The sequence below is a fragment of the Dermacentor variabilis genome, chromosome 7, assembly GCF_050947875.1.
Source record: "Dermacentor variabilis isolate Ectoservices chromosome 7, ASM5094787v1, whole genome shotgun sequence".
NCBI lineage: Eukaryota > Metazoa > Arthropoda > Arachnida > Ixodida > Ixodidae > Dermacentor > Dermacentor variabilis.
Genome location: NC_134574.1, coordinates 108,857,280 through 108,881,377, shown reverse-complemented (window position 1 = coordinate 108,881,377; position 24,098 = coordinate 108,857,280). Strand labels below are relative to the sequence as shown.

General features: G+C 43.1%; 2 protein-coding genes and 1 long non-coding RNA gene across 8 annotated transcripts in view; 2 read left to right on the top strand and 1 right to left on the bottom strand.

Annotated features, from left to right (window-relative positions):
* The window catches only part of LOC142587012 (protein-cysteine N-palmitoyltransferase Rasp-like), a 54,067-nt gene extending 47,689 nt beyond the window's left edge, over positions 1-6,378 (top strand). For 2 of the 4 annotated variants that reach the window (XM_075697886.1, XM_075697883.1), the window contains 2 exons: positions 547-691; positions 6,107-6,352. In XM_075697886.1, the coding sequence (XP_075554001.1) occupies positions 547-691; positions 6,107-6,213 (252 nt within the window). In that variant the 3' untranslated portion in view covers positions 6,214-6,352. Of the gene's footprint in view, positions 1-454; positions 692-6,106 lie in introns of all 4 variants that reach the window. The other 2 variants (XM_075697884.1, XM_075697885.1) reach the window with 2 other exon arrangements.
* Positions 6,379-6,819: 441 nt separating this feature from the next.
* Positions 6,820-24,098, bottom strand: part of LOC142587762 (uncharacterized) — a 55,843-nt gene continuing 38,564 nt past the window's right edge. For 2 of the 3 annotated variants that reach the window (XR_012829619.1, XR_012829617.1), the window contains exons 2-4: positions 10,999-11,236; positions 10,413-10,486; positions 6,820-7,182 (exon numbers count right to left, since the gene is read on the bottom strand). This is a non-coding gene — a long non-coding RNA (uncharacterized LOC142587762). The remainder of the gene's footprint in view (positions 7,183-10,412; positions 10,487-10,998; positions 11,237-24,098) is intronic. The other variant, XR_012829618.1, reaches the window with a different exon arrangement.
* Positions 8,691-24,098, top strand: part of LOC142587759 (protein-cysteine N-palmitoyltransferase HHAT-like) — a 50,509-nt gene continuing 35,101 nt past the window's right edge. Inside the window, exons 1-3 of the mRNA XM_075698988.1 lie at positions 8,691-9,066; positions 9,186-9,277; positions 16,174-16,241. Coding sequence (XP_075555103.1) covers positions 8,993-9,066; positions 9,186-9,277; positions 16,174-16,241 — 234 coding nt within the window. The 5' untranslated portion in view covers positions 8,691-8,992. The remainder of the gene's footprint in view (positions 9,067-9,185; positions 9,278-16,173; positions 16,242-24,098) is intronic.

The window sequence follows — 24,098 nt, the reverse complement described above, 5'->3', positions numbered from 1 at the left end:
CTTTGTGAATCCTGCCAGGTCTGGGAAGTCCGGAGTAGGTTAGCAAGGAAAGCTGGGATTTGATAAAGCTTTCCTAACCCCGTAGTTCCAAGAGTGCTCAGATAGCGGACAGTGTACTACTAACTGTCGAACTACCTAAGACAAACCGAGTTCCACTTGTCACCTCGTGGTTCGTCGACAGACACGTTCAACGTAGCACGGCAACTCGGTGATGATGGAGATTGCATACGTGCCACCTCTGTGAAACGTCATTTTGTTTTATAAGTGAAACAGACTACTACGATAATTTTAACAGTGTTTGCTTTCCTCTCCATCAAAAGAAAAACGCGAACTTCAATGTTTGCATAATATAGCCTTAAAATTTATAGTGACGATGAGCATCATTTATTATCTAATACTGAATTTACAAATTCCCACTTAAGTTTTCTTCCCTTTTTTTACCAACTGCCGCCAGATTCGTGACCGATCCCCTGTAGTCGGCCGAGCCGTAAGCATAGGCATCAAACCGAACCAAACCGAACCAAACCGTTTGCTTTTGGGCGGTAGGGTCGGTACCTGGCGACGCCTGGACGAATGCGAGAGGCCAGAGCGTTGCTGGGCTCCCCGCACTACCTGCTCACCATCTGCGCTTGCATGTTCCACCTAGCTGAAATGGACGTCGTGCTGATCCTCTACAGAGGAGTACTTCTTGGTAAGCCAGCAAAGCTTAATACTGCCTTGGCTGGTGGCTCACTGAGGTTGGTAATCACAGACCTGTCTATTCTAACAGTGACTGTGGTATAAAGATTATAAACAGGGATAAGGTGCCTCAGAAAGGCTAGGCAACGTTTCTATAGGAGGACTTATCTTCGTCAAAGGTCTTTGACAAAGATTGGTCCTCCTGTCGAAACGTTGGCCAGCCTTTCTGAGGCACCTTATTCCTGTTTTTAACCTTTACACAACAGTGTGCTATTCCATCTGTCAGCCCCTTGCTTGATTTTGGTTTTCTAACAGCTGAAGATACTACAGTCGAAGAAAATAAAGAAGCCGACAAATATATTGTGGCAAATAATAAACAGTATAATATTTCTCAATATGCTACCAGTTAATTAAAAATATCGGTTCCAAATGTTTTACTTATTATCACTATTTCTCTTATGTTTTGCTGTTCACATGCTTGCTGTTGCCTTTAGTCGTTTTGTTCATAATGCTTCTTTTTATGTATTCTCATGTTTTTTGTGTCTGTTGAAATTTTGTATATGTATGTTTCTAGCACACTTATATTTTTACTTCACGTTCATCTCGGCCTGCTGATCGATCATATTTTTCTCTATTTCGTTCTGTTCCTTCTTTACATAATTTAAAGGTTCTGTTGTACGCCGATATTATTTTTATTTTTTGTTAGTAGCACTGTACATTGTAATCATAATCATTTTTCTGTTGCACTAGAGCTCTTCGTTTCTGTTAGTGTACATTCTATAAATTTTATTTCTGTCCTGCCACCTATGTAATTTTTTTCTTATAATTACCCACCGAGGGTCCCGGTTACAGTCTTCGACTTTGGGACCCTCGTCTGTAAAACGAAAATGTAACCATTTGTTTGTTTGTAATGAATAAACTTGATTTGATTTGATTTGATTTGACATCCAGGGGCGCTGTGAATAGGAACTCTGTTCTGTTCTGCCAGCTACAATGATGGTGGCTACAGGCAAAAAAATATTCATAAAAAATTCTCGTAACAGCGGCCAAGATTTCGTTTGCCTTTATATGGAGTCTATATGGAATGTGTTGACGTGCTCCTTTTAGCTTCGAATAACGCGGCGAGCATGAGATATCCGTTTCCGAAAAAGAAAGTTTGGCGACTGTATGCGTGTTTTTCAGGAATCCCATTTATCCCAAATTTACCGCAAATGAATGGCAGGAAAGCACTGGTCACACATCGACAACCGTATACAAGGTTAACAAATTGAGCATTTGACGATAAACTCGTCAGATATGGCAGGTTTGCAAGTCGGACTGTAGGGTTGCGCGCTGCGCATTGCAAAAAATAAACGACTCAAATAATAATCGAACTCTCAGCACATCGAATGGCAATTTTACCTGAACGAGAAAACTGGCGCAGCTGTTTTCATTTCCTCCTTCAGAGTTGGTGTCCTATTGCACGCACTCTGTACCTCTGGGAACAACAAGGGACAAGTTGTGACAAGAACATCACCGATTAATCGTTCAAACTCGCAACAAATACCTAATGATGCAGCGTCAACAATCGGCCTGCACCAGCTTCGGCGTACCTTTCTAAAGGTAATCGCTCCACACGGAGTGCACGAACAAAATGAGCACAAGAAATGTACCCCACTGTTGATGAAGGGTAGGTGCGACAACCACAGGCACACCCGTGAGCCTGGCCAACATGCACGGCTGGCCTATGAATGGGCATTTGTTACTCAAATGCGTAAAAAAAATGGAACAACAGGATGTGCGGGAGAACTGCATAGCTTTTTTCGACATAGCGCTTCGAAATATTGTGTGACTTATGCAGCTGTGTATATACTACCCACATATATACTATGTGCTCAAAGGCATGTTTATTCTGGACAACTAACAGTGCAGGACAGCGACAACAGGTGCACATGTGGCGTTCAACGCACTCAGTGATAATCTATGTGCCTCGACCCAATAACCAATGGGAGTCTGCGACAGCGATATGCAGGTTATCCGGTATTGGACGTATACATTAACTCTACTGGCACTAAAGCGTTAACTATGAAGAGCGCACAACATTACAGTCATTGCAGATATTGTATGTGAATGCCTGGGACTCAAATGCTGCCTGGCAAATTTGTGAAGTTCTTGTATCTGTTCCACGAACACGTCATGTAAACTTGCTTCAATAATAATAATAATAATAATAATAATAATAATAATAATAATAATAGTAGTAGTAATAAGGAGAAGACGAAGAAGAAGAACAAGAACAAGTAGAAGTGTTTATCAGAGTGCCCAGGAACAACCTCAAGGGTCTTGGCGCTGGCGAACTCGGCAAAACAATGCGCATGAAGAACAATGCAAGCTCACACAAACATGCGAGCAGCAGATTTTTTCATGTATTAATTTGTGGAGAGAAAGCAGGTCCGATTTGTTGCGTTTACAGGTGAGGCTAGGTAACCTGAGTGTCCGTGCTAGCTCTATGGAGATGGAAGGCTTATAATAATAATAATAATAATAATAATAATAATAATAATAATAATAATAATAATAATAATAATAATAATAATAATAATAATAATAATAATAATAATAATAATAATAACATTTCGCACGTTTCAACTTGTACATGTATGAATCAATCCTGGCGAAGATGCTTGTAGGGCAGCGTGTGACAGACCGCCCAAGCTGCGCGAGGTGCGCCAATGCATGTTGCTGAAAACATGCAGCAACAAAGGTAAGGACCACAGCCGTGTAATAATTACAAATTATTACACAGAAATGTAAAGAAAACAATGCAGTTGCAACAGAGAAGGGTTCGTGTAAATTAGGTTGAACTATTGATCAATAAATGCGAAAGAAGGCAGAAGTGACATTATCTCATGGTCCCATCTGGTGAATATATTATGGCCGATTTATTTATACCAATGTTACTGTCTAAAGCAAGAGAACTCTAAGAATATTTCGAAACATAGGATGTCACAATAACGCTGAAGATGAAGACACGTCACACAAAAAGTATGCTTTCTGCAAACGTCATACGTGCGATTTAATTGATGAAACAGAAGCTTTATAATTGTATTGGATGAATAACCGACGTCAGGTATTTTATCTTATGTTTGGTGCAGGTAAAAGAAAGACATTTGCTGGCAGTTTATTAAAGTATGTTTTCGTATATCTGCGAGTTCTCCTACTATGCCTAGGAGAAAAGCGTGGTATGCATTGATTTTGTTTTGGCCCGACAGATCCTTATGAGGCATATAGAACTTTGTATTGATTATATTAACGATGTTCTAACAAGATTGCGTTTGCGCAAATTGATTTAAAGTTACAGGAAATTGAATTAAACATTCCAGGAAATCCAAATTATAAGCAATGTTTTTCTACAGTGAATCCAACATGCAGTTATATGTTTTTCTATCGAAAGTAGACTGTCAATCCGTAACGGTGCGTGCTGTAACCTAATCCGTGTGTGATAATACGAACAGAAAATGGCATCTAATATCTAACAGAGTATCAAATACAACAAACAGAACCAAGTGTTTCACGCGTGATCACAATAAAAATTTAAACCCAAGTATTTACAGACTCTGTGTTGAAGAGGTTTGCATGCGCATGGCTAACAACTAGATCTATGAATGTATAATGGATTGAGAAGGAACTTTTTCAGTGGGTTATGAAAACAGTTATTCTTTGTTTGAGTCACTTTATTATTGATTACACTAACATGAAGCAAATCGATGCATTTGTGGGAGGCTTCCTGGAGTATAGACATAGCGTGTGAGTGGCGTTTCGAGTGAGATAAAAAATGGTGTCATCGGCACGCTCCAACAATAGAATGGAAACAATGAATTGTTCACCAAACCGTTATATAATAATGAAGTTAGTATGGAACTTTGAAGTACGCCTGCCTTTATAGCTGATTGTTCACTGCAATCCTGCACAATAGCACAAAACTGCTGTTTGTCTCACAGAAAGTTACTCAACAATGACAAAACTTCATAAAATGCACGAATGCTCCAGATTACGTTATTCTAGTTTTTTTTTCTTTTTACAGCGAAGCTGTCTATGGCTATGATCTGCTGGATCGCGTCCGCGCGTAGCCCAATAGTTTTTCATACGTCGGCCGATCCAGAAGATAGGGCAATGCCGGGCCGACCCGTGGCAGAGGTGAAGCAGGCGTTAAGCACTCCCCGTACGTGCGCCCATGCCGAATATGGTGGGATGCTGGACCTACCCGTGGGAGGTGAAGCAGGCGTTAAGCACTCCCCGTAGCTGGGCCTATTCCTAAGGTAGTGCAATGCCGAGCTGATCCACATCGGAGGTGAAGCAGGCGTTAAGCACTCCCCGTACGTGGCCCGATGCCGAAGACAGTGCAATGCCGGGCCGACCCGCGGCGTAGGTGAAGCATGCGTTAAGTGCCTACTAAATTTCCCACGTCTGTTCAGTTAACTACCAACAACGCTGTTGCTTGAACAATGGTACTAGTACCTGGCAAACAACCAGCATTTGTTCACTCATTTGGTCCAAACAGTTCTGGTTGGAATGCTGACTCCTGTAGAAATAGGTGACCGAACCTTCCTAAAGCTAGAAAGATCAACTCACTGCAAGGGGACATGGGTATGCATAAATTGAGCATGTGCCTATTGTTTGCCAATACCACGGAATGAATGTGGCAATGTAACATAAGGTGTATGAAGCCCTAAATGTATATGAGTATGTGTCGTTATTAAGTGTGCCCGCACATGCCTCTGTTCCACACTCTTCCCTCGACAAGCATTATGCACTGTCTTCGCTACATCGACAGCTGTGAGCTGCAGGCGACGAAACTACAGTGCTCGTGTCATCTGATACTGCTTTTACCTCACTAAGTGAAACACGCATCGCGTCCTTTAGATTCAAACATAGCGTTGTCTCGGCGCGATTTAATGCCCCTAACATTCTTTGGGAACAAGCCACGGTTTCTTTGGACTGCCTAATCCGCTTTCGGACGCCGATCTCGGGGGTAGTGATGTTTAACACATCGTTAAAAACCTAACGATTGTATCGTACCGCCATAGCGTTCTTTTTTAACCTTTGTGACAGCTACCGTTTTGAGATGCTGTCGATTCGCCACTGTTCGAAGACTAAGGTGGTGTCTCGCTCCTCCTCTGGTCGCAGCGACGAGAGGCTATGGCGTGACGCTGCGAGGGTTCCCGAAACGGTCCTCGAGGAAATGGCGCTTGGAAATGGCGCCCAAGGAAGAAACAGTGGCAAGAGCCCGTAATACACCATCCACCGTAATGTCACACATCACCAGCTCCTAAAGAATGCTAAATGCATGGTTGAGTAGCCGCCAGGGTTGGATCTTCATAATTTGTTTCCTCTGTCTGTTACCAAGCGCACGAAAATTTTACCAAATCTACTCTTTCCCCTTCTGCAGGTTTTCCCTTCCCACTCCTACCTGTGTTGGTGGTCCTGTACAGCGCCTGCCACATGTCCTTCGACGTTGCAGAGTGGGAAGCAACCGCAAAAGGAAAACAAGCTTAGCAGCTACGAGGCACCGTGTTCTTCCTCGAAATCATGCACCCGCCCACGCCGCCGGAGTGGGAAGCCAGTCTCTTCCTAACCTTTCCCTGCACATCCCGGATATTGTGCAATTCCTTTCAGTAGCTAGTTTCTTGTTTATATGCCAATAAAGACTACGTTTATGTGAAACTTAGTATACAGCAAACGAACTCGAGGTTTCTTTGTTGCCTCGTTTAGGCTCTGAAGCATATTTATTTGTTATTTATTTATTTTGTTGGCAACCCTACTCTCTCTGCAAATCGCGTTTAACCGGCTCGACAAAATAGTACTTTCCAACGCGGGAGCTGTGACCACAACAATCGCTGGCGCAGAAAGCTGTGCAAGCACTAATGCAGTTAGTGCAGCGCACCTGAATAACCTTTTACACTACTTTTCTACGTCCTTCTGCAGGGCGTGTATTGGTTCCTCACTTTCTATTTTCCTCTTTCTGTATCCTTACGCGTTGCCTAGGTAACAAGCCGGGCGCTCGCCTGTCTGATTCCATCACTTTTCCTTCAATAAGGCTTCGATTGGGGTTATTTGTTTCGACATCGTTCTGCTTACTGCGCTATACTTTTTAGACAAGTGAGACAAAAGAGCAAACGGACACACACGTGCACAACACATTGAGCACATGTGTGTCCAACATCTGTATAACACGTACCTCATGGCAATTAGACCATGTGCACAAAATGGCTTCATCAGTAGCTGCCCATTGCTCCTGCAAATTTATTTTAGAGACCACCGAGCACACTCCCAATCTGTGCTCTCCAGCGGATGCTTTCTGATAGCCACTTTGCTCGCCGCGTTCCTGACGTCAGTTCAGAGGAAGCGCCGTTGGTGTCGACATCTTGCGAAGCCGTCCGTAAGCAACGTGCGCAGGACGTATATTTCAATTATAAGACATGTTAACCTCATCGACTGGCGTAAACGTTTCCATAGAAAGGTGAGCTGCAAAAGAAATAGGGCTTATTACTTCAAGAAAAATCGCGAGAAGGACGAACGGTCATAACCTTTCGTAGTTGAAAACATTACTCCGATGCGTCGCTACTGTATAGTATTCCTGTTCATGGCACCTGCATGCTCCATCAGCGTCACCACAAACAGGCACTTCCAGTGCCTGTAAGGTTTTGTGTCAATTTTTGATATATTTCTGGCTTACGTGAAGTTATTCTAGCGTTTTGCGCCACTTTTGCCACTTTTGCCACTTTAGTTACCTTATGGAAGGCTGCACGGGCATGTAAAATAGCCACTACGCTGATACAACGGAAAAGATAATCAGCAGAGTTTACCTTATCTTGTATTACTGGACGCGACTGCAAGCTCGTTGTTCGCTGCAGTCGCAGCCGACGACAAAAACTTTCAAGAAAGCAAATCTTAAACAAGGCAGTCATGCTGTAAGTCGAGCTCGACGCGACGCCGGCTCACTAAAGGTCGCGCACAAAAGCAGCTGTGTTCTGCATGCTTGTCGCCGGAGAGATCTCGAGTCTGAAGCGCTTCCACAACGCGGTGTTTGACCCGTACTTCTGCAGATGTCGCCCGCTCGTGCCGCCCTGTGACCTTATAACTTGCGTTCTTCGCCCAGCCGAGGTCCTCGAGAACACCAGGCAAAAGTCGACAGTTTTGAGACACATGTCTCGCCTCGACAGCGGAAGAGAGAACAACAAATGATGATCTTTAAGTTCTCTACTTTTCTAACATGCCTCTTCGCTTGCGTGTAGCTCCCCTCCCCTCCATTGTTTCCCCGATCACAGAAACGAAAGTCCGCTTTATTAGCTGACGATGAACAACTTTCGTCAATTGCATGTTTACTTTTATTATTCATTTTTTTAAATTTTTATAGCTCAATAATTATGCGAAAGTTATTTTGCTATCTTCCCATCTCAAATCAACTTGTTAGTTTATATACAGCCACGTAAGCGAATGAAGAAAACATCGTATGGAATATACTAAGCGATTGCTACCCGTCCTCCTCAGCGAAAGGAGTCTGCACGTCGTGAACTGCAGGAATCCCTTGCCGGTGTTGAAGTCCGTGTTCATGTTATGTAGCATCGTTTTCTTGGTACGTCACTTCACGGTTGGTGTCTACTGACTGCATTTTGAGGTTTCAGAATATGGATATAAAGTCTCTATAAGCTACGAATTTTCCTCCTCTATGGTGGCTCTGTAACGGGATCCTGTGGGATATCCTTGTGATGACGTATCGACGTGTCGTAGTTTCACCAAGAACAGGATGGGCTGAAGTTTGGAAATGTACCGATAATTCCGCACAGCGCACAGCTGCCTTCGCAGCGCTCAACGAACGAACGAAAAAATGACGATTAGAATGTAAGACATCGTTGTACTGTCGGTGCGATGCTGACCTTTTCCGCAACGCCTAAGCACTCTTTCTTGGCGTTTTTTTTCCTACACCTTTCAAAAGGTTATCACATATGGCTCTTATTTGGCCCAGCGGCTTCGTCACGGCAGATTCAACGATATTCTTGACAGCGTTCCATGAAGGCAGCATAGTTTGTATCTGGAATACAAAGCAGTGGATATTTTGGTTTCCCACACAAGTGATTGAGTGAGTGAATGTTGTGGAGTGGCCGATCAATACGTGTAGATCGCTGTGACGCTCGAATTGAGACAGCAGTAGATTTCTTTTATGCAATCGACGTGGACAGCAGAGAGAGAGACAGAGATATAGCTGATTCTCGACAAGAAACGGGCAACGAAAGATGCAGCGCATTTCAGTCGGCTTCGCAGGTGATAACTAAGCATGTCGACTCGTGGCATGACAGAACGACGGAAACAAAAAACCGATACTGACGGCCGATGTGGTGACCCTGAAAGGTAGGAAGTGCTAAATAAATATGCAGCTCAGTCCGTTTTTATGTTCGTCTTTCGCGCGGCCATTCAGAGGATTCAATGTGCTCTCAGTAAATTTGAAAAACGTGATCTGTGCTCTCCAGCTTAAAATGGAACGTCGTCAGCCTGCTTCACTGGATCATTGGAGTATCAAGCTTTGCCTACGCCGTTTGGAGTTTCGCCATCGACGACACAAGTAAGTTGAAGATGGCAAACCTCCCTAGGTAAGGATATCGGATACGCCATTGCGGCTAGTTTCACCCAAGAGGGACGTCATCTCGTGGCCACCTATCTCTAAGTACGCGGATGTTTTCGTATGCCACCTGTACAGAGGGGTGGCCACAGTGGCCGTGGGAGTCAACACTTTAAAATAGTTCCCACACTTCGGGTTGTATTTTGTCCCTAAACAGTAATCGGCATCTGTCTTGTCCGCATTTCCTTTCTTTAACGCTGCGAGCCCGGTACTTTCTAATCACGAACGGCTTGCGCGTTATCAGCTTGACACACCATTCTCGACAGGAAAGTAGCGAGCGCCAAGTTTTTAACAGAGGAGACGCAAGCAAGGCGGATGACAATTATTGTTTGGGGACAAGTCCAAAAGGGTGTAAACTTTTTTTAGTGTGAAGTCCGCAACCATGAGCCCAGCAGCCGCGTGGTGGCAGGAAAGAAAGTTAGTCACACGAGCTTACTAACGACACAACTTGGATGTGCTATAAGTATAGCATAATGCAAACGGGGCCGAATACATAAATATTTTCGTTCGTAAGCGTTGTTCCCCATTGACCGACCTCATTCTTGAATTGGTACAACATCATGATTGGTTGGCTTCTCTCACAAACAATTCTATCCTAAGAACATTTTCCTGAATGCAGCCCACATTAACAATTGGTCTACTGCGTTGAAAAATATATTACCAATAGAAACCAGAGGCCATTCCTGTATTACTTGATTGCGGTCAATTCTAGGCGAACGTCATGTTCAGTGCCACCATTGATTTGATCGACGACACAGCAGCTTCCACTCGTCGGCACCCACTCATCCTCCTCCTCACGCCCAATCACATTTGTGAACACTATCATTCATATTCACACTTGCAAGAACCCGCTCCCACAGGTATGGTAGTCCACTCACACTCGCAGTCACTCACGTTCATATATATGCTGACGTCCACTCATCGCTTCGTCACTAACTCCTTCTCAAGACTGCTAAACGATTGTGGTGTGAAAATGAACCACTGTACTTGTGACTGAGTTTACCGACCTATGACAGCATATGCCATGGGTAATTGGCATTACATCGGCGAATGAAACGTATAATAAAAGGCTGCTTACGAATCTTTAATGACGAGTCGTGGCAGGCCCCCACTGAAGCGCACGGCTTCCAAGAGAGCCCTCACTGCGGCCCCCTAGGATGGAAAAGTAAGGAGTGGACGCGATGCGAAAACTATTAATAATGTTCGACTTATTAAGAAACGCCTTAAGTTCCTGGCTATGCAAGCGACGTATAAGCGAAAATGAATGCAACTACAAAGGCTACTAAACCATTGCGGCGATAGGAAGAGACAATGTTTCAAATTCACTTGATTTCTAAAAAAAGCTACAGACTTAGGTGATCTTTTTCCAGAGCCACTTGTGGATTCTCCGCCATGCACAAGTGCGTTATGCAAGTACTTTATTTCTCAAAGTAAAATTCCCCACAAAATTCATAAATACGGCTTACACACGACCTACAGACATGATAGCATGAGGTTGTAATTTGGATGCACGAGAAAACACAATTCTCTTACGCGGGAACTCAAACGCAAAGCCTACCAGCAGCCGTTTGTTTTTGGACCATCCGCCTAGCGCAAGTGCGCTAATGAACTAATTAAATTTCTCAAAATAAAATGCGTCTGAAAAATTGTAAAGTATCACTTACACTCAACCTTCAGACATGATCCGTCCACGGCAGCTTCCAGAACATGCGGCTGCTTCACAATCCGGTTCTCTTTACGCAGGTGACAAGGCATCATGATAAATGTTTTCCATCTAGACGAAGCCAATGTTTGCTGATGCTTACGTGCCCATTGATGAGTTTTGTATCGCATGTGGTACTTGATTCACTCCGATTGCTGTTGCTATTTGAAAGTGATATTGAGTCAAATCCTGGTCCGTACCTGCACAAAATGCAAATAAACTTAAATAAATGGCGTCCGACATCAAATAATTCAAAGACATCAGATTATCCGCTATTGGTGTTAAATTGGACGCTTTGGCTATCCTAGAAAAGACAGTTTCTTCATGCCAGGACCAGATTGAACGCATGAGAAACAGAGTCCAGTCACTTGAGGCACGAAATGACGATTTAGAGAACATTAGCAGGCAATCCCATTTAATCATTTATGGTCTGCCAGAATCTGAGAAGATACCGAATCACTCGAAAAGGCAGTCAATGAGGGTATTTTTCCGCAAATTCCTGAAATTATGACATCGATATCGAGCGCATTCACAGGTTTGGCGGACCAAACACTAGAAAGTTGAGGCCCGTGATTCTCAAGTAAACGGACTCACATAATAAAATAAAATTCGAAAGAAAGGTTATGAACTAAAAAATACAGAATATTCTTTTGGCAAAGATTTCTCGTTTATAACCCGCCGTGGTTACTCAGTGGCTATGGTGTTAGGCTGCTGAGCACGAGGTCGCGGGATCGAATCCCGGCCACGGCGGCCGCATTTCTATGGGGGCGGAATGCGAAGACATCCGCGTGCCTAGATTTAGGTGCCCGTTAAAGAACCCCAGGTGGTCGAAATTTCCGGAGTCCTCCACTACGGGGTGCCTCATAATCAGAAAGTGGTTTTGGCACGTAAAACCCCATAATTAAAAAAATTATTCTCGCTTAGAGACCTTGAGGTTCGAAGAAAGTTACGGGCAAGCGCAAGAACAAACCGTGAAAAGCATGATAAGGTTTATTTATCTTTTACAAACTGTATATCAATAACGCGGAATATGTGTGGGATGAGAACAAAAATGGTAAAGTGTTTCTGCAAAAAAAAACGAGAATGACAATCCAAACTGCCCTTGGGTGCGAAGTTGCACGCGTATGCTACAAGAAACTTGAACAGTAGAATCCAAACCAGCACTTCATCACGTTTCTACAATGAAACCATAACTCATTTTACTCATCATAAGCCAAAGAAAAAGTACCTTAGACTTTTAAATAATAATGCCTGGGGTTTATTAACAAAAATAGTTTAGAATTAATGTTAATTGAACATGACCCTCACATTTCAACCCTCACTGAAACTTGGCTGCACAGCGACATAGCAGACGACTGAGTTAATCTTTCCTTCTTCTTATAAAGTTTTTCGCAGATACAGAGAAACCAGGGGCGAGAGCGTAGGGATCCTTGTTAAATCTTCAATTGAGGCAGGAGTACAGGGCTGCTTCCGCGATCTAGAGTGCTTATGCTTAAGAATATCTTGCTGGGGTCATAGCTTTATCCTGATAGCATGCTACAGGCCACCTGATTCTACTCCTGATTTCCTAATTAAATTACGAGTGCATGTACTTCTGTCTAAATAAAGAAGTTTTGTTGCTCGGTGATCTTAGGTTACCCAGCGTCGATTGGGAGCGCCTACAAGAAACTAGCAAATTCACCAAAAATATTATTATCGTGCTTGGTATTATGCTCACTCAGGACCTGGTTCAAATTGTCATACAGCCCACTGGCATCCAAGGTTCAGCTTGCTTGATATTAAATTTGGCGTTTATAAGACGGGATTTTAGAGAACACAGTGTTATAGTTGAATTTGTTCCTCATAAAACTAGTAGCATGGGCTATTTGGGAATCAGGAAAACGCTGATGATTCTTCTGCGATGAAAAATTGCCCGAGTGATCTTGCTTAAAAACATGATAATGTATCTTTGTTATAGAAACAGTTTCCTGATATGGGTGCAATTATTGTTTGAATGCGTTCATACCAAACAAGCCAAAGGAAGTGCACAAACGTACACCATGGATAACGCGAAAGATTATTCATTTAAAACGGAAACTAAAATAGGGTTAAAGGTCTGCTCCCAATCCTATCATCATTCATGATATTAAAAGCGCTCTCACACGCGCAATGGACGAGTCTCAGGACTTCTTTTCCACAACTTTGCCTAAGTTTATGAAAAATGAACCAAGAAAATTTTGGCATTACTTGAGCGATGCTGACAGGCACGTGACGCAGGTTTTTATCTTCTATATATAAATGAGATTGTCTCTGTAATTACTCCTCGAACTCAAATTAGCCCATTTTCAGATTATATTGTTTTATTTCGTGAAATCACAGGTCCACATGATCAGGTTGAGTTGAATTCGAGTCCTACTAAAGTATCTAAGTGGTGCACAGATTTTGGCATGACTGTTAATGCCGATAAAACTATTTATGCTTGTATAACGCTTACGAAAACTCCTCTTAAATATCCTTATAAATTGACATCTCTTCCTTTGAAACAGCTTACCAGTTGCAGGTACCTAGGAGCGACAATCACTCATCACCTCTCTTGGAATCTTCACATTCATAACATTTGCTCGTCAGCTTTCCGCAATTTTTTTGCATAAACTTCATACCATAAACTTCGAAATTCTCCTCCTAACGTCAAACTTCTTAGCTATTTCACATTCGTACGGCCTAAGCTTGAATATTACTCTATAGTTTGGGATCCTTGCACTAAACTTAACATTGAAGATTTAGAAAGGATTCAGCGAAAAGCTGTCAGGTTTATCTATTCTAAATTTAAGTACACTGATTCTCCCTCTGAGCTTATGAAAGCTAACAATATTGAACTACTTGAAACGAGAAGAAAAAAAATTTCTATTTTTAAGACTTACTTCTTAACGGCAAAATGGTTATTGATCAGACGGTTTCTTTCGCCTGTGTCTACAAAACCTACGCGACACTACCAAACACACTTTCTCACCCCTTACTTTGCGAGAACAAATATTTATAAGTCTTCACTTTTGTCCACGTTCTGTCGTGTCTGACTGGAATAGGCTAACAGAACCTTATGACCCTGCATTACTGCATTAGAACCCTGCATTACTAGATGTTCGTGTTTTTTTTGTTCTTTTCTCAGGTGCTATCATGTTTCTTTTCGTGTTTCTTTTCTTCTCTTTTTGTGAAATAGAGATATATTGTAAATTGCATTGCCCGTCCTTCTCGGACCAGATTGGTCGGCAGTATGAAATAAATAAATATTTAAATAAATAAATAGTAGCACCATAATGTAATTCAAATACACGAGAAGCAGAATTCTGTTATAGGGAAACTTATGCACCTTTTCCAGCGGCTGTTTTTTTTTGGGGGGGGGGGGGGGGGGGGGGGGGGTGAGCGCCACAAAAAATCACGACCAACAGGAGGCTAACCGCTTCGCTGTAAAACGCTCCTGCTTCAGACAAATTGTTAGTGGAAATGAAACGCTTACTAGTCTTGCTCGCCATCTAGAACTGTTTTGGCACTTGAAGGGACGTTCTATCATCTCCATTTCGCACTATATTGTCAGAATTCCCCCATGAATGGGAGTGTTTTGGCCACATCTACTCTCTCAGCAAAGGCGTGCCACACACGCACCACAATCTCAGTGCATTGCCAGAACACCTCTTCGCCCTTGTGTCGTAGCTGAGCGCTCGCAAATGACACAGTTTCGGTGTCCTGTATTAAACAATAACTACAATTATCTACTGAATTATTACGGCTAACAGCAGCAAGAGCAAAAGTTTCCGGCGTGCTTGGTTTAGTTTAGCTTTCCTTTACTAATGGTACATAATGCGATCTCGGGGATTGATCGAACTACGGTTGGAATTAGAAAACACATTCTGTTATTACCGAAAGCAACTGACATTCTTGGGAAGTCATGAACAAGAGATTACGTAATGAACGAGGAACTTATCAAGGAAATCACCTTACAACGAGTAAATATTCCTCCACAGCTGAGCAAGTCATGATATTGTCAAAGAAAGCAGGCTACTCGAGGAAGAATGTCCGCACTAGAACAATGTCTACCAAGTGTTCAAAACCGTACCAGAATAAGAAAAAACTGATCGATTGTCTCATGATCTCCTGCAATTGGGCTCAAGGGGTGGGTGCCACCGCTGCCCTGTGACGATAAATGGTTAAGGCAAGTATGTGACAATGCAATCGGTAGAAATTTACTTGAATTTTGTGGGTGTGAAATAAATGTTTCGGCCAAGTGAATAGCAGATGTCGACGATCATTGGCTTTAGCTGGGATGGAAAAGTACTGAATAACTGCATGCCTTCTAAGTCCGGCATTGCTTACGTAAGCTCCCGTATCTTGTGGTATAAATACTTTTTCAATGCTAGTAGCATTCGTGACGATGGGAGACCAGTTTGCTTTGCAGCTGTCTATACAACTAGTCATCCAAAAACATAAGCCGATCCCACGGTAGGTCATTCCGTAAATGTCGACCGTTATGCGGGTGTACGTGCCACTGGGTATTTGGTGCTCTTTCATGAATCTATTTGATACCAACTTCGGTTACTATAGCACGGGCCACTGTGTATGCGTGGACTTTGCGTTGGTGCCGCTAGTTAGCAATGCTTGACCAGAGGGACGCGCTAGAAAGGAGTCCCGCTGCAGTACACGCAGCATACATGACGCGCTTTGACAATTGACATACTTGGATAGCCATGGTAAATAAGTTCTCCTCGAATTTTGTTATCTGTCTTTATCTGCCCTGACTTATCACTCACGAGCACACGTCGCACACACTGAACCATTTCGAGATGTTGATAGACCACAACAGGTGTCATCGGGGAGCCGACTTGCGTAACGCTAAAACTCCATAGTTATCTGCGCTTTGACGAAGAGATCAAAGGTGCCGAAGCAGCTTCTGCTGTGCGTCGTCAGTGTCATTCTTGTCATTTCTCTGTTCATATTCGCGCAGTTATAAAGCTACCAACCCAAACGAACACTCCATTATTAACACAACTCTTCTTGGTGTTACCTCTTTGACATGCAAAGCGCATTTGCAAAGAAAAAATTTGGGCTAAATCATTTGAAGCCACACACTTCAAAACAACTGCCATTTATTTTCTTTGTCCACTAGACCGCCTCCTTCCTCAACAGATGCGGGGCGCCTTCAGACCTAGTGCGTATGGATTGCGGAGGAAGCAGGTATGTTTCACCAGGCTTTCTTATTATCCATAATGCTCATCATCATAATCATCATCATGGTCATTAATGTTCCCTTAAGGACCCCTGTCAGGCACTACATAAACTACATAACGTGGGTTACAGAAGATAAGAACGGAAACAAGGATATGGTTACAGTTTCCTGCAAAACTCAGCCTGTGGATTTGTATGAGACTACAAAAGAAATGCTAAGAAGCACACTGAATACAATGCACAAGCAAATCAGAAGAACAGAAACAATGTAAAGCGGCAATAGCAAAAGAACGAAAACACAGTAACCTCATTATAAAGTTAGGGTTTGAGGTGATCAATAAGCAGCTGTTTGAAGATAATGGGGTTACGTTCGCTGACAACTCTATCTGGTAAATTATTGCACTCTACGATGGCGCTAGGCATAAACGATTTATTAGAAGAAAAATTTGAACCATGCAAGCGCTGGATGCTGCAAGAGTTAAAAATGCGACAAGATGTACGGGTTGGAGGGATTAGAAGCTCTCCATATAGTTCAGGGAAGTTATAATATAGTCGGTTCAAAAGGCACACCTTTGTAATTTTCCGGCGGAACACCAATTGTTCAAGTCCTAGGGATGATTTAATTGAACTGACACTTTTTTCACGGCTATATCTACAAGCGATGAATCAATGTATTCAAGTTTCCTTCGAATGAAAGTTTCATAAGCGAGTTTTCTTGTGAGTAAGGCGCACAGGGCTCGGGTACGTCTGAAATAATCAAGTGATTTAGTGGTGTCGGTAGCCAATTTTGTGATATGGCCGGATCAGTTCAACTTGCTGTTAATAGTGATACCGAGATAACAATATGACTCAGTGCTGAATGGGCTGTCGAGTTTAAAGAGTACAGGTGACTTTTGTTACAGTGCTTACGAGATACCTGCATAACTTTACATTTGGAGATGTTAAGTTTAAATAAAGAAATGGAACACCAGGTTTCTAATAAGTCTAAGACTTTCTGAAGCATTGCATGGTCGGTTTGGTCTGTAATGCGACAGTAAATTATTCCGTCGTCTGCGAAAAGTCAGATAGAGGATGAAATGCCATTAAGAAGGTCGTTTATGAAGATGAGAAAAACAAGGGACCGAAAACCGAGCCATGTAATACTCCGGAGAAGACAATAGCATTGGTTGAGTAATGATTTCCGACAGCTGTGTACTGGAAGCGATTAGTAAGAAAGCAACGGTCCATGACAACGCGAGAAGATAGAGACCGCGGCATGAAAGTTTGGTCAAAAGCCGCTGATGAAAACACAGCAATATACTTGGGCAAAATCTAGGTATATGACGTCAGTTTGAAGTCCTGAGTCTAAGGTCAGGTGAAGTTCTGTAATAAATTTTAAAAAAAGCTGTGCATCTGCGTATAATTGCTTTTGCTTTTTCAAAAAGCTGTGATACTGCGTAGGAGTGATTGCGTACCTAATTCGCTCGCTTCCTGGACAAACGAATTCAAAACGCCCACCTAAATCAGCTTCAACTCAACAGCCGCAGATTTCAACGCGTAAACTTAAGTTCGAATGAAGCAGTCTGGAGCTGTATTCTCACCATGAGGGCACCTATCGCGACTGCTGCAAAATTAAAACATTTATAAAAAAGATAGCCGCTTATTTGAATAAACAATGACCCTATTTTTAGGACATGTGTAGGTTTGTCGACAGAAATTAACTTAAAAAAACTCCCGATTAAGCAAGTTTTTGCCTACAGGCTGTGATTCAAGCCTTGACTTCTCGTTCAGGTATTCTGTACCACGAAACTATTGTTAGTCTTTGGGGGATATTTAGGGTTCATTTTACGGTTCAAATTGAGCTGCGTTTCACAATTAAAGTGTGTGGATGAGTCGTAGCCTGTGCAAATATATTTCTCAATCAATTGCTCAAAAGCGTATAAAGTTGTACGCGATGTTTATCTGTGTCGGAGCAGAACTTTACCTTGCTGGCATAGGTAAGATTGTTGCAAACAATTACTGAATACTCGTGTTCTGCCTATGCGCATGCGTTAGATGAGGCATGTAGTATGTTTTTTACAGAATCTGAGAACCTTGTTTATATCTGATGACAATAAGAAAAACGTCATGACTGATATATAAGCAAAGTTCAATGTGTGAGGGCGTGCTACGGTTCTTGACCTAAATCACTCGCGGAAACCCCTACAAAAGGGATTTTCGATTTACCATCGATATATTGAGGGGAAATTCCTGAAACAAGGGACTTTCGACAAAATTTCAAAAGTAATTGAGTTCCCTCAACACTTGAACAACAATATTACCATTGAGTGCTTAATAATAAATATATAATTTATAAATAATTTATTGGGTAATTTGTGATGACTTGTATAGTTATGTTGGTTTTGTAGTAGTTGAGCCCAGAATATAATAGTTAGGACTCGCATATGAAGACATTCTAATTTTTTAGTGCGAAGCATTCTTTGCCTCATTCTTGTCCCTTTGCAGTAGCTAAGTAGGTTCTTGTTTCACCTCACTTTCATAAAAAGACAATAATGTGTGACCGATGGTAGCACCTAACGTCGGCAATCGAGGCTAGTGTTCTAACCGTTAGACTACGAGTGCACGCATACTCCTCTTGTTCGCAAACCAGCAAGCTCTGAAGCGCTTGGCGCCTGCGCCGCTTGACACTTCCTTGTCCTGTTGCTAGAACTCGCACTTTGAAGCGCCGTGTTAGAGCGCCGTGCCGCACCCCCCCCCCCTATCGTAGCCGTTTGCGCTACTTAAAAGCTGCGACGTTGGACAAGCTTCATGAACACCCAAGTTCACAATTCTTGAACATTTCTTCGCCGGTGTGCAAATTCCATCGTCGTTTTAACATACACCAGATGACATAGTCATGGGTATGATCCAAAATGAGCACCATTCGGGGAGCAGATGAATGCGAAGTTCACTTGCAAACATGGTGACGGCGCGCATGTGGAGTTTCCCGAAAGTAGACACGGCGGCAGCGTGGCTGGTGGCGATAAGACAGGCGCCGACACGTGATGACGCATGACAACACTACCTTTGAGCATCGGACGCGCTGTGGGAACCACGCGATGCAAGCACGCACAGGCTGCAGATATACACGTGAGAGGTATTCGAATTTCGTGAGCCGCAGGCTCTGTCTGGAAAGCAAGTACACTTTTCTTATCTAACGGCCGTGCTACTAGAGACCAAACAACGAACTCGCTTTTCAGATCGCAGTGCGTAGCCGCTATAACGATTGACTTGAAAGACCCGCCGTGGTTGCTCAGTGGCTATGGTGTTGGGCTGCTGAGCACGAGGTCGCGGGATCGAATCCCGGCCACGGCGGCCGCATTTCAATGGGGGCGAAATGCGAAAACACCCGTGTGCTTAGATTTAGGTTCACGTTAAAGAACCCCAGGTGTTCAAAATTTCCGGAGTCCTGCACTACGGCGTGCCTCATAATCAGAAAGTGGTTTTGGCACGTAAAACCCCAAATATTATTATTATTATTGACTTGAAAGAGCTTCGGATTCAGCAACAGCCGCAACGGTATCACAGCTTATCGCTGTATCTGCGGCTGCTCCCGACTCTCGCCTTACAAGATACATGCGATTTATCTAAGCCTCGCCGGACTCTCCTCTCCCAAGCCTGCAGCTCTCCTATGTTCAGTGAAATAAAAGAAGGCCAAGGGGAAATGCAATAAATACAGGTAACGGACTCACATCATACCTTACGTGCCACCCTGCCAAAGCGCTGCAAACTACTTTATTAGAAGCGAAATTTTTTGAAAAATATATGCAATTATTATAATTCCTACTCCTAGGTAGTGTTCGGTGAGTTAGTGCTCGGGTGAGTAAATGCGAACGCGTTGACAACTTTGTTTTGAGCATACTTTTGAAAAAGTAAGCACAGTGTACCACTAGTTTCGTAATCGCATTTTTTATTCGAAGTAAATATCGTTTACGCTACAAATTAGGTTGTTCTTGAAAAAATTATAAAGTTCAGTAGGAGAAAAATTAGCAGTAATTAATTTGAGTTTTTTTCAGTGCGGGTATCTTGTGTTGGAAGGGTTTTTATAACTTAATACGATAGCGAATCTGTGAACGGCTTTCAGACTCAGTTACTGTGTTACAGTTGTGCTGTAGTTCGTGCCTCGCGCTTTTTAATGAAATTATTTTTCTTTTCTTTCCGGACATCAGGACGCATGTTTTAGTGAAATGCTTCAACGACGATAAATGTGACATTTATCAGTTGAAGTCGTTGGCTGACCCAGCTACTGGTATTCGACTGAACTGCGAGTGTGGCTGTTTTGATGAGTTTGGTGGCAGAGTTCATGATGTCTATTTTAGGGAAAGCACCCCGAACCAACCGCAGCGGTTGTGTTGATGCGTGAAACATTTTAATGCAACGTATTCCGATTTATTTTGTGTGTCACAATGCAAGCCAGCTTCAGGAATCCATCTGTTCAGAGTTATTACAAGGATATGCTTAAGCCCTGCCTTTTGAGTCACTTCGCCTTCTAGTTATAAACTTGTCACAATTGAAGACCACGATGGTTGTTTTGATTGAATTCAAATGTACAGTTTTTAGATGCATTTAAAGTGTTAAGAGTGCTGTAGGTATTCGCCTATGTCTCGAGGTTTCATGCAGTTGGGCCTTATGTACTGTAGAATGTTTCAAGTGCATGCATCTTTAGCGCAAATAAAGGTACCTGAAAGAGATCAGTCTCTCCTTTGCTTTTGTTTGTGTTAGGGAAAGTTATGAGCAGGCACCGGGCATGCAAGTGTGAATAGCAAAGCAATTTCAAAATGAAATGAAAATCCACTAGCCCAACGAAATGTCAGTCATATTTCAGTGGCGAGTTTTGAAATCTCAATGCCATCTCAATTGGGCCATAATATCAGTTTGACTACATTAGCAATAATGACTCAACAAGAGGTCAACATAACTACCACATCATTTCAATGCAGTATCAACGAAAACCAAAACGAACACAGGGAACTGTCTTTTAGTTTAACAATTATTCAAAATATAGACACCGAATGCTGTTTCAATCAAATTTCAGTGGCCGATATTCAAGAGCCCTCAGTACTGAACCCAATGATATCCCCGCAAATTCTCAATACCTTTTCAATACGATACTTACTATAACCAAAAGTATTTCAATGTCTTCTCAATAATTTTTGTAAGGGTCACAGGGCGTCGTAAGTGTTTATAGCGCCCGGTTACAGCAGTGACGCATGCACATTGCCACCGCAGGCGTTCTCGTGGTGACCCGATGCGCAGTTCGTGCGTGGAGGGTTAGAAGGCCTCTAGAGTCGCGGAAGGCGAATTTCACGCAGTGTAAACACTATACACTCAAACGCGCTGGTACTGGAGCCATGGCGGTGTTCTGTTCACAGACATACACTGTAGGTATACTAGAGTTCATGTGGAATTTCTGTGTATGCGCACTGGCTTGAGCGGAACGACAAGCTAACGCTACGCCACCCTTAACTGGGCGCCAAATAGCGTCCAGGGTTCCCCATTGGTCTTATCTTATGTACCATAGAGGTGCGACGTCAGTGATGCCACTGGCAACGCTTCTCATCGCAACAGCGTAGTGAGATGCCTGGCAATTGCCATGGGCACTGTTTCATCTCCTACGCAGCAGCAGTGACGTTGCATTCTGTGTCGCGCCAGCACATCGCATCCATGTATATGTTTAGAACACTGTCCGAGAAGCACACGACCCGCCGTGGTTGCGCAGTGGCTATGGTGTTAGGCTGCTGAGCACGAGGTCGCGGGATCGAATCCCGGCCACGGCGGCCGCATTTCGATGGGGGCGAAATGCGAAAACACCCGTGTACTTAGATTTAGGTGCACGTTAAAGAAACCCAGGTGGTCGAAATTTCCGAAGTCCTCCACTACGGCGTGCCTCATAATCAGAAAGCGGTTTTGGCACATAAAACTCCATGATTTTTTTAAGTACACACGCCACGCTAAACCTTGCTATCGCTGTCACTCCTTCGCCGTCCGTGTGAAACTGCCAAATGTTAAATTGAACACAATTTGTGCTAATAAACAGAATAAATAGCAATTTCGCCTACAATAAACATAGTGTTCCGAAGCATTCAGTTGTAGGTCGTGTTTTTTCACTGCTTTTAATAATGAAATTAAAGCGATTCCAACAGAAAAAATATTGCTTTGAATGCCGTAAAGAAATTGCTTTTCTTCTTAGGCAGGATCTCTACTTTGACTTCTATCGTTCTTAACTCGTTATATTAGTTTTCCGACAGCTTATTTTGCTTGAAGAGTTATTAAAAATGATTTCTTCCACCCAATAGAAAGCCACTGAAGCTTGACTATGTGCTACAAGTTCCGCCATAATCACTGTATAAAGTTTCCAAACACAAGTTATTCGGTTTGCTATTCCATGAAATCCTCAGACCGTCGCATCGCATCAATTGTATTAAATGTAATATAGCACATTTGGTGCCATGAGGAACAGGTACTGTACGTTCCTGCCTTTATAGCATGGTGTAGTTTGCTATTGTTCACTTTCAGGTGCAGTATTATAATTTCTTGCAGGCACCGTCACTAATTGTAGTATGGAAAGGATTATTCCATACACAAAAAAGACTATTCGCTTTTTTGCCAACCATCTATAATATGGGCATTCTTTATTATTTTCACCAGGAACATCTACAATAGGTACAAACGAAGCATATCCTTAGTTATGTTTTTATAATGAAAACGTTTCACGCTAAATTGAAGCACTACTATCTAGGTTAGGAAGTGACCATTTCAACTGAACGAAGAGTTTGACGAATGTGCTCACTGGCGAGATCATTGCACAGCGGCGTCAGTAAACTTTTCCGTGTGACAGCCTCCATGAGAAACACACTAACGGCGAAGTGTAGTAGACTCGCTCGATGCGACTCTCTCTAGGTTATGTGGATGCATCTCTCGGACGACCATATGAACAGCGAATATTCACTACGGCATGGACAAATATGAGAGCCACGGAATGTGGAAATCAGCTTGATACCACAAGACATGTCACGTCACAGCTCTGTCGAAGAACTGCATGCCATTTTACATTTTGCAAAGCATGCAAAATCAACTGCTCACAAATTCTCAACAAATGCGAAGTGTCACTGCAGATTGCTCTCGGACTCTCAAGATGTTCTTAGACATCCTAAGGACACTCGCACAACTACCACTGTGGTCTGAGAACTCCGCCTCAACATGCATCGTCTGCGTGACCAAGGGCATGATTTCCTCTTACACTGGATCCCGGGGCTCGTGGGTATAACACTAAATGAACGGGCCCATGCACTAGCACGGAAAATGCGGTAGAAACCACCTCAACCGATTTGAACAACGTACGTGAAAATATGGAAATGCAGTCAGTGATACAAACCCATGGAAGCAATAGCCAAACATTCCTTGCCTTCCCTCGCAGACTGCTGCTCGTAGGCAGCAGGTTCCACTCCGGCAGGTACAGACTGGCATGATCCTTAATCTTAGCGTTTTCGCAGAAATAAAGACCCTTGTGGCTTGTAACGTTTGTATAAGGGTACTTGCAGCCCCTGTAGCATCCGTGCCGACCTCGAACGCCTAATCTGGGTCCACCCGCTGTATTCTGGCCCCAGGCAGAGGGCCTTTGCTTTACTCCTGACAGAATGTTTGCCAACCTCCTCCAGACCTAGAAACCACCAAGGCACCGCACCGCTACGAGCTATAGCGATCCCAGCACGAATTCTTGGATGATCCTGAGGATGAAGCCAAGGAGACAGGCACCTTCATCTCGGGCGTGCCGTCGCATGCATCAGCCCTTACAAAGCAGATTAATATAGAGTTTCAGCGTGTCCGGTATTCCGGTACACGCAGGCA